The sequence below is a fragment of the Conger conger genome, chromosome 12 (genome assembly GCF_963514075.1).
Source record: "Conger conger chromosome 12, fConCon1.1, whole genome shotgun sequence".
Classification (NCBI taxonomy): domain Eukaryota; kingdom Metazoa; phylum Chordata; class Actinopteri; order Anguilliformes; family Congridae; genus Conger; species Conger conger.
In genome coordinates this window covers 44,741,558-44,751,441 of record NC_083771.1, presented here as the reverse complement: position 1 = coordinate 44,751,441, position 9,884 = coordinate 44,741,558, and the positions used below count along the sequence as shown (strand labels likewise).

Genomic DNA, 9,884 nt, shown 5'->3' with positions numbered 1-9,884 from the left:
AATGAAACGTAACAAGAAATAAAACATAAAAACATGGCGAGACTAGACTTACAAAATACGTGACATGACAATAACGTAACAGACAATGAATAAACATGAAACGTGACATACCAAGCGCATCAACAGCTAAAACCCCTCACTTATCCAACATGTAAAATGCATGTGTGTTATTTAATTTGTTCAATATTATCCAAGATATCAGTTATCAATTGATTAGCTGAATTTGTTGATTGGCAGTGAAACATGTTGCCACAACTCACAAATAGATTACAATTAAGAAAATTATATAATTATTTGTCTAAAGCCTGATTCATACTTCTGTGCGTAGCTGCGTTCCCTACACCATAGCCCACAGCGTAGCCTGATGCGCACCTCCCCAGAAGTGTAACTACGCGGCGTAGCCTCTGCGTAGATTCGATGTGTAGGAATTTGGTCCTTTGTGAAGTAAAACTTGAAGTCTGATATTCAGGTTAAGGGCTTTGCTCAAGGGCTCTTATTGTGGCTACACCGGGATTAGAGCCACCGACCTTGAGGGCCCCAGTCATGTACCTTAACCACTATGCTAGAGGCTGCCCTTTCATATGGATAGGCGATTGGTCTTTTTGGTAGGATACTATAGGTGACTGATGATTTGACTTCTATTTTAAGCAATACAGGTTTCTATAGAGCCATTCCATGCCAACTCCAGGAGGCACCACAGCACCTCTCAGATCTTCTTCTTTTTCCGTGTGTTGGTAGATAATGATGAGATATAGAATTCCTGAACATTTCAGCTGGTTTTGCCAGTCGAGCCATTTAAAGTCTGACGGGTGCATCGACAAAAAAAGCGGTGTGGCACGAAATATGATGTTTAGAGGTCCCTAACTTTGTAAGGAAAAGGGATCTAGGGGTAGATATGGGTGTAGAATTCATATCAAGCATCAGAAAACATGTACCTACTTTCTATTATTTTGACCAAAACATACTTTTTTTCATTGGGGATCAATTTTGGAGGGTGGTATCTCCAAAAGTAAATATATTTTGGGGGTAATTTAATTAATTTTTACATTTTATTTTATTATAAACATGTTACAAATAACATGTACAACAAGTGGCTGATTTTATAGGCCAATTGCACTCTTCCATTTCATATTATAGGGATGTTATAGGCATCTAAAGATGAATGAGGTTAGGATAGTTGGAAGTGCTGTGTAAACAACCTGTTGAGTACCAAAGCTAAATCTGTGCTAAAAATGGGCAAATAGATTTTTCCATGGGCCATATCTCAGCCAATGTTATTAGTAACAGGACTTTTCCTTACTAAGCTTTGGTCCTCTAAACGTCACATTTCGTGCCGTGACATTTTTCATGGCAACAACCAAACGTTAAATGCTTCTATCGGCGAAATTTATGGAATTGTATATCTCATCATTATGTAGGGACCACGTAACTACATTTCCCACGTGATACCACAGGACACTTGCAACACAACACCGGCGTGACATCTAGGTATCGTTAAGCCAATACCGTAAGGGCGGAAGCAATAAACTTTCACACTATAAGAGCTAGGAGAGAGGCCGAGATAGGTGTAGCTTATTTATGTGAATCGGTTCGCCGTTGTCGCGTACGTAACCTGCACAGTAATCACACACGTGTTTTACTCCTAACCACAGATAACTCTCCAAACTGCAATAATAACCACCAGCGCACACAATACAAACACACCGTGTATCATCCCCTCTTTGTCCAGAGACAAAACAAATTCTGGTACAATTACGCGCACACCCTCACCGACACGCGCACACACACACCTCTCCTTTATCCAAGACAAAGTGTAGGTACGCGCGTACACGCGCACGCACCCACACCCACATTCCTTGGTTAGCATTCCCTATAGCATCCCGTGTTAGCATTCATTAGATTAGTCCTTGTGTACTTGTGTACTCTTTCTAACTTTGTTGAATACATTTTCTTTTTTAAACCCGGTGTCTGTTTTGGTGTTGCATGACATGAGAGCCGAGTCAAATCAATCTTCCGAAGAACTCCAACCTTCAGGTTATCTGTATATTTAATCAGTAATATTGGTTATTTTAATTATTAATTAAAATATTAACTTTGTGATTAGATATTTCAGATAATAGTAATTTTATGACATATTACTAATTGCAGTATACACTGTTTCCCGTACATAATCAGCGCCAACACGAGGACTGAAACGTAAACGTTTCAAATAGTCCTCCCCACTCATTCGTAGAACGTAAAAAGCCTATAATTAACTACCAACACACGGAACAAGAAAAAAGTCTGAGAGATGCTGTGGTCCAACCTCCTGGCATGGAATAACTCTCTGCGATTTGGCTTATATTTTTACCTAATGGTACATTTTGCCAATGCATTTGATTTTATATTGCGCAGGGCAATCGTTGTGGTGACACGATTAATGTGGTCCATTTAAGGCAGGTAAATTTGACAGAAGCATCATTGATTTGGATAATGATGCTACTGGTCTAAGGAGGTTTATCTTATAGCAGCAATTCTACTTGATTTTAGAAATAGTTAAAACTACAAGGTTCTGGAAGATTTAGGTAAGGTAGCTCTGGCGAAAATTAGATAGAACACAACATCTTAAAAAAACCCTTGGACAGTGATTACAATAGAAAAAAATAAAAAATAATAATAATAATTGGAAAATCGATGGATTTAATAAAATTATGAACAGTGGTTACACTCAATTTTTCAACTTCGTAACGTTGCCTGCAACATGGGTCAAAGGATGTATTGCTTTATTTATTTTTATGTAGATATCAGATAGTGGAATGCTACGTTCAGTTTGCCGGTAGTTTGAATTTGTGTGTCAACGGCAAGTTCTCCCAAAGCTCTGTTAATGTGACCGTTGGGTTCTTGGTCACCTCCCTGATCAAGGCCCTTCTTGCCTGGTTACTCAGTTGTCCTAGTGGTTCCAAATGTCTACCATTGTGCTCCTGGGAAGACTCACATCATTAGAAATGGTTTTATACCCTTGCCCTGATCTATGCCTCGCCACAATTTTATTGAAGAGGTTGAGAGTTCCTAGGCCTTCATGGCTTGGTTTTGTCCTGACCTGCAGTCTGAATGTGTGTGCAGTGTACATAGGTGTGTGCCTTCCTAACCTATGTCAAATCAATTCAATTTGCCACAGGTGGACTACAGTCAAGTTCTAGACACAAGGATGAGGATAATTTGTAAGGTGGGGCTTGGGGTGTTAGGCCAAACGCAGACACCAGGGCTCCTAAAAGCTGTTCGCTAACGAACAACAACTAAATCTGCAAATCAGATTAAAGGGACAGGAAAACGAAAAGGTAAAAGGAGGAATAACCTTTAACTGAAAACTACCCCACCGGGGAAGAAAGATTCTCACAAACAGAAGCATAAAGAAGGTGAACTTAAATTGATCCCAAAAAGTGAACTTGCAGGAGCAAATGAACTAACACAGTAGACTCCCACAAACACTGTTCTCAATGAAAAAAAAAAAGTTTTCTAACAAAGGGAGAGTTAGACTCCAACAAACTCTTTTCTCAGAGACCCAGCGATAACGTTTACCAGCCTCAGCGTAACACAAATTACACAGAGTGCTGTGAGAGGAGGGTTTATCGAGGGTGTGGCCTGACTGCACTGAAATGATTACACCTGTGAGTAAATAGGTTGACAAGTCTGTCAAATGACCAAACCACCCTCCAGTGGTCCAAACCGGTACTGCACACAATTAAAGCAAACAGGATGCACCTGACCACAATTTGGAGTGCCATTATGGGTTATTGAGAGTAGATTGATAAACATTTATAAATTCTTATCAATTTTTGGCAATTTGATCCATTTAAAACTATATCTACAACACAATAAAGTGTGCAAAAAGGGAATGCAAACTTTGAATACTTTCTGAAGCCACTGTATCCACACACTTCTCACATCACCAAGGGGACAATCACCACAGATGTTTTCATTGAGATGCAAAATGTTTTTACTGTACTCACCTGCTTTCAGAAACACTTCTGTTGCTAGAGCAACTGAATTAATGACACTTAAGGTAGAACCAAACACGTACACTAGGATATGAGCTATATCTGAAAAGCAAGGAGGGCAGTTTGAGTATGCAAGTTAAGTAAAAATACCATGCTTGATTTTCAGATTAAATCGGTTTCTTAAGTACGTTTATTTACTTGAATAAAAATGATTCATTATGTACACTGATGTGTTAAATGTAGTTGTCATTTTTAATTATGTCACTCTATCCTGGTTTTTACTAGTCATACAGTTACTCCTGATACAGAAAAATAATTATAAAAACAACGACAAATAATTCAAATTGGTTGTTTATGTGGATAAAATAGGAATAAAAACCAGTCCGAAGTCTATCAAGCTCCACAATCAATGATAAAAAGGCATTTATCAAATGATACTGTACCCCATTCAACATCATCATAATCATCAGTGTTGTGTTGACAGGCCACTGTGGCAGTCAGGACGTAGAGGAATGCATAGAAACACATCCATACAGGGAGTTCTGCAGTAACACACATATCAGCTCATTAAAGTTGTGAACAAACCATTTTATTTTTACACTTTTTCTGCCCTATTTTTCATTATTCAGACAGGGAGAAAGCAGAGGATTTATCAGGAAGGAAGGTCGATAGGTAGGTAGGTGGTTGGGTAGGTAGTTAGGTAGGCTGGTAGGTATATTTATATAGCACTTTACAGTGATAAAGGGGAACTGGTCTCAACCCCCACTAGTGTGCAGCTCCACCCGGGTGATGCAATGGCAGCCATTTTGTGCCAGAATGCTCTCCACACAACAGCTGAGGTGGAGAGGGAGAGGGCACATTTTTGGCCAATTAAATCAGACAGGTTGAATAAAAACCAGGGTTTGGAATTTAACCGGGACAAAGAGGAACCGCCTACTCTTTGCAAAGTGTGTCAGGAGATCTCTAATGACCCCAGTGACCAAGACCTCGGTTTAACGTCTTATCTGAAAGATGGCGTCTCCTACAGCACAGTGTCCTCGTCACTGCACTGGGGCATGGGGGTTTGAAGACCAGGTCTACAGTCTGCTTATGTTGAGTAATAATGTAATAATGGGGGTGAGAAGTCTCTTTATGAAAACGTGCAATACATCAGGGCAGACTAAGCTTAATCAACAGGACCAAAAATTTGTAAATATCTCAACACAAACTAAATTCCATACCTTTCTCATTTTTCAAAATATTGCCCAGAATTGGAAAACTCAATGCAATATCAAGAATGACCCAAGGCAGAAGGAAGACTTTCTGACGCAAATCTGAAAGAAGGCCAAAGAAATCCTGCAATCAGCATGAAATCAGCAATTCATGACAAGATGAATCCTAAGAGCTGTGAAGAAAAACCCTAAAACAGCAGTCAGTGACATCACCAGCAGCCTCCATAGTGCAGGGGTGGAAATATCATAAGCCAGCATACACAGACGGCACTGCAAATTGTATGGATTCAACGTCCTCATTACAAATAAAAAAAGCCCTTCATCAGTACAATGTAGCACGTTATACTTACATCCACATTTGACCAGACATAATGTTACTCCAAAGGCAAGAAGCAGTAAAATTCTCACTGGAAACAACACTGAAAAACAGAAAGGAACACAATAAAGATGTGTTATTAACTGATGCTGGTGAATCCCTTTGCTTTAGGATATACACTCAGTGAACACATTATTACTGTCAGGGTTGGGAGGTAGTACCGGTTGTGGCCACCAGTTTATTATTTTCACCTGGGGCTCATTAGTGCCAACGGGGTGGCTACCTCCAGAAGGTATTAAGCCCTCTTTGGGTTCACGGTGTGGACGGACCACAAAAATCTAGAATACATACAAACTGCCAAAACACGCAACTCGCGTCAGGCCCGCTGGGCGCTGTTTTTTGTGCGTTTTTAGTTTATTCTGACATACCGTCCAGGGTCAAAAAACATGAAACCCGACGCCCTCTCCCGGGTGTTTGATAATACCGACAGGGAGCACACTCCTCAACCCATTCTCCCTAGAGATCAGATAGTGGCGCCAGTGATCTGGAAGGTTGAGTCGGCGGTACGAAGAGCGTCGCGCCTAGAGCCGGATCCAGGAGGGGATCCGCCTCATTGCCTCTTCGTGCCCGCTGGGGTCCGGTCCCAGGTGCTGCAGTGGGGACATGCCTCACAGCTGGCAGGGCATCCCGGGGTTCACCGCACCAGGGATTTTTTGTCCAGGCGGTTCTGGTGGCCCGGGATGGAAAAGGACGTTCGGGAGTTTGTGGCCGCCTGTTCGGTCTGTGCCCGCAGCAAGGGCTCGCACCAGCCTCCCTCAGGGCTATTACGGCCATTACCCATCCCGAGGCGTCCTTGGAGCCACGTGGCCCTAGATTTTATTACGGGGTTGCCGTCATCTGAAAGCAACACGGTTATTTTGGTGGTGGTCGATCGGTTTTCCAAGGCGGCTCATTTCGTGGCGCTACCAAAATTACCGTCGGCAGCGGAAACCGCACGGTTGGTGGTCGATCACGTTTTTAGATTACATGGTCTGCCTCAGGACGTGGTGTCTGACCGCGGACCCCAGTTCGCGTCTCGTTTCTGGCATGCGTTCTGCTCTCTGTTAGGGGCCTCTGTGAGTCTCTCATCGGGCTTTCACCCAGAGACCAATGGGCAGACGGAACGCACAAACCAGACGCTGGAGAACACACTCCGGTGTCTAGCCGCTGCTAACCCCAATTCATGGAGTCGCAAACTCATGTGGGCAGAGTACGCGCACAACACTCTGCGCAACGCCTCCACAGGGCTCTTGCCCTTTGAGGCTCAATTTGGTTACGCTCCGCCACTGTTCCCGGAACTGGAGAGGGGGGTTGAGGTGCCCTCCGCGGAGGCTTTTGTTCGGCGGTGCCGGGTCACCTGGAATAAAGTACGGGCTGCGCTCCTACGGGCTACGGCTACCCAAAAGAGGCTGGCCGACAGGCGTCGCCGGTCAGCCCCCTCCTACAGGGTAGGGCAGAGAGTGTGGCTGTCCACTCGGGATCTGCCATTGCGGGTCGAGTCCCGTAAGCTTGCTCCTCGCTACGTGGGCCCTTTCAGAATTATTAAAAAAATCAATCCGGTGACGGTGCGCCTCCAACTGCCCCGGTCAATGAGAATTCACCGCACCTTCCATGTCTCCCGCCTTAAACCGGTGCTGACAAGTGTGCTGGCCCCGGCGGAGGCTCCTCCTCCACCTCCACGGCTCATTGATGGGGGCCCGGCCTATACGGTGCGCCGCATCCTGGCCGAGCGCCGCGTGGGCAGGGGTAGACAGTACCTCGTGGACTGGGAGGGCTATGGCCCCGAGGAGCGCTCTTGGGTCCCCTCTAGGGACATTTTGGACCCAGAGCTCATCTGCGAATTCCGCAGGCGGGGGGCTGAAGGATCGTCTGGGGCCGCTCCTTAGAAGGGGGGTCCTGTCAGGGTTGGGAGGTAGTACCGGTTGTGGCCACCAGGGGTTTATTATTTTCACCTGGGGCTCATTAGTGCCAACGGGGTGGCTACCTCCAGAAGGTATTAAGCCCTCTTTGACCATCGACCAAAGGCTTTGGTGTCACTGTTCGCTCTGCCACCAAGCTGGTAAGCACACGGTAGACTTACGGTTAAATGAGTCAGGTATTGTGCTGGTTCTGGGTTTCGAATTTAAAAGAAAAAACTAAACGAAAAAAAAGGTAAGGAAGGTGTTCTGCTCGTTGTGTGTGTGTCTACACTGCGAACACCTTCCTGTAGGTTCTTTAGTTTTCTTTTCTCTTTTGTTTTTGGCTCGTGTGAGTCTGTGGGTGAGGGACGTTGTCCCCGGTATATATTTTGGTTTGTGCGTTTTCCGGAGCTGCGACTCACGGTTGTTTATTTTGTTTACCTAGTCTTTTTACTAGGTTGTACTTTTATTTTGGGGATCCCCGGTCCGGGGTTTCAAGGCTCGCCTTTTAGCCTTCTTTTTGGTTGTGTTATTCGCCCTGGTTTTTAAGGGTTGCTTTATTTTCATTAGCCGTTTTTTGGGGCTATTTTCTTTATTTGATCGGAGCTGTCTCCGAGTTGTTTTCGTGTCCTCGACCTCCCTGGGTTTAGTGGCGGACACGTTCGCGTGCCCGCTTACTAGGGATTACCCTTAGTCGCGCCTGGCTCTCCGCCATTCCTCAACCTCATAATTACGTATTTATTAGACTTATTTTTTCTGCTGTAGACTATCCATTTAATGTTATGATGCGTTGTGTGTTCAGAGATGCTCTTCTGCATACCACTGTTGTAATGTGTGCTTATTTGTGTTACTGTCACCTTCCTGTCAGCTTTGACCAGTGTGGCCATTCTCCTCTCACATCTCTCATTAACAAGACATGACTGTCTGCAGAACTGCTGCTCACTGGAGTTTTTTGCACCATTCTTTGCAAACTCTAGACACTAGTGTCTGTGCAAATCCGAGGAGATCGGCATTTCTGCGATACTCGAACCACCAACAATCATTCCATGGTCGAAATCACTTTGATCAAAACATAGATTTCCCCATTCTGATGGTTGGTGTGAACATTAACTGAAGCTCCAGACCTGTATCTACATGATTGCACTGCTGCCACACAATTGGCTGATTAGATAATCGCATGAATAAGTAGGTGTAATAAAGTAAATATGTTCCTAATAAAGTGCTTGGTGAGTGTACATATATTTTACATGTTAAATATAGTAAAACACCTCTATTACTGAGAGATCATCAGTTACACTAAGAATATCTATCCAATTCCCTTACACCAGGTTTATAGTTTATAATCTCAAACATGTTTGTGTTCATAGACCTTAACAACTTATAAGTGCAATTAACACATTTTTGCTGTTCGTCAATTAATTAAAAAAATGAGAAAAGAATGAAAAACCATGTTATTAATTGAAAAAACACGTACTGTGATACCTTTCATATATCTGTGATGAAGAAAAACTGTCCCCTTTTCATGTACAAATAGTGATCAAAATGTAAACAAATATAAGCCAATGAAATCAAGACTGTGTCTTCCATGGAAGTCAATCAACTTGTGCACACTCTGTTGTGACAGAGTTTTGGTATTCTTCAAGAATATGCCAGAAAAGCTATGGAGACCGAGAAGGCCGTTACATATGGAGAAATCCAGTGCCATGTGTCATGATCTGTGTTTTCTATATCTGTGGTTCTGTCCAAGTCCCCAGTGTTTCCCCTTTTGTTTCCCTCTGTGCTTTCTGTAGTCTGTTCATTCATGCCATTCATTGGTGCCACCTGTGTCCCACTTCTTGATTATCATGCACACCTTATTTCTCGTTTCCCTTCGTTACCTGTCTATTTAAACCTGTCTGTTCTGTTTGTTCTTTGCCAGATTGTAATGTGTTCGTGCCATTCTCTCCAGCTGATTCTCTGTCTGATCTGCCTGTGCGTCAACCCGTTTTGTGTACCTCAACCACCGCCTTTTGGATTCTCCTTCTGTTTGTGTTTGACCCGCTGTGTTTGGACTTTGTTTGGATTCCCAGTTTGTGACTTTGGGTTTTGTTTTTGTTTATCTGCCTGTTTGGACTATCTACTTGTTATCAAACTTTTGCCTGTGACCGTGACTACGTTTTGGCTTTCCTTTGCTGTGTCTGTTAGCCCTGTATGTAGTAGGTATTTTTTGTTATGAATTATTTAATAAAAGGGAAACTTACCCAGTGCAATAAAAAATGGAATACGCAAGAAGATCAAAATGCACGCTGATTGGGCAGTGATGGCGAATTGTAGCAACAGAACCACAAGGAGAGGTTTTGTCCCTGTAAGCACAGAAAAGAACGGTGTTTGACACGTCTGGTTACAAAAGCATGTGGACACATCTCAGTCTTGCCTTTCTGCTGCACAAATTAACATCACTAGG

General features: G+C 43.4%; 1 protein-coding gene across 1 annotated transcript in view; it reads right to left on the bottom strand.

Moving 5' to 3' along the window:
- Positions 1-3,510: 3,510 nt before the first annotated feature.
- Positions 3,511-9,884, bottom strand: part of LOC133105661 (uncharacterized) — a 48,110-nt gene continuing 41,736 nt past the window's right edge. The window contains exons 7-11 of the mRNA XM_061215895.1: positions 9,682-9,783; positions 5,539-5,607; positions 5,198-5,290; positions 4,421-4,519; positions 3,511-4,079 (exon numbers count right to left, since the gene is read on the bottom strand). Of these exons, the coding sequence (XP_061071879.1) occupies positions 3,796-4,079; positions 4,421-4,519; positions 5,198-5,290; positions 5,539-5,607; positions 9,682-9,783 (647 nt within the window). The 3' untranslated portion in view covers positions 3,511-3,795. The remainder of the gene's footprint in view (positions 4,080-4,420; positions 4,520-5,197; positions 5,291-5,538; positions 5,608-9,681; positions 9,784-9,884) is intronic.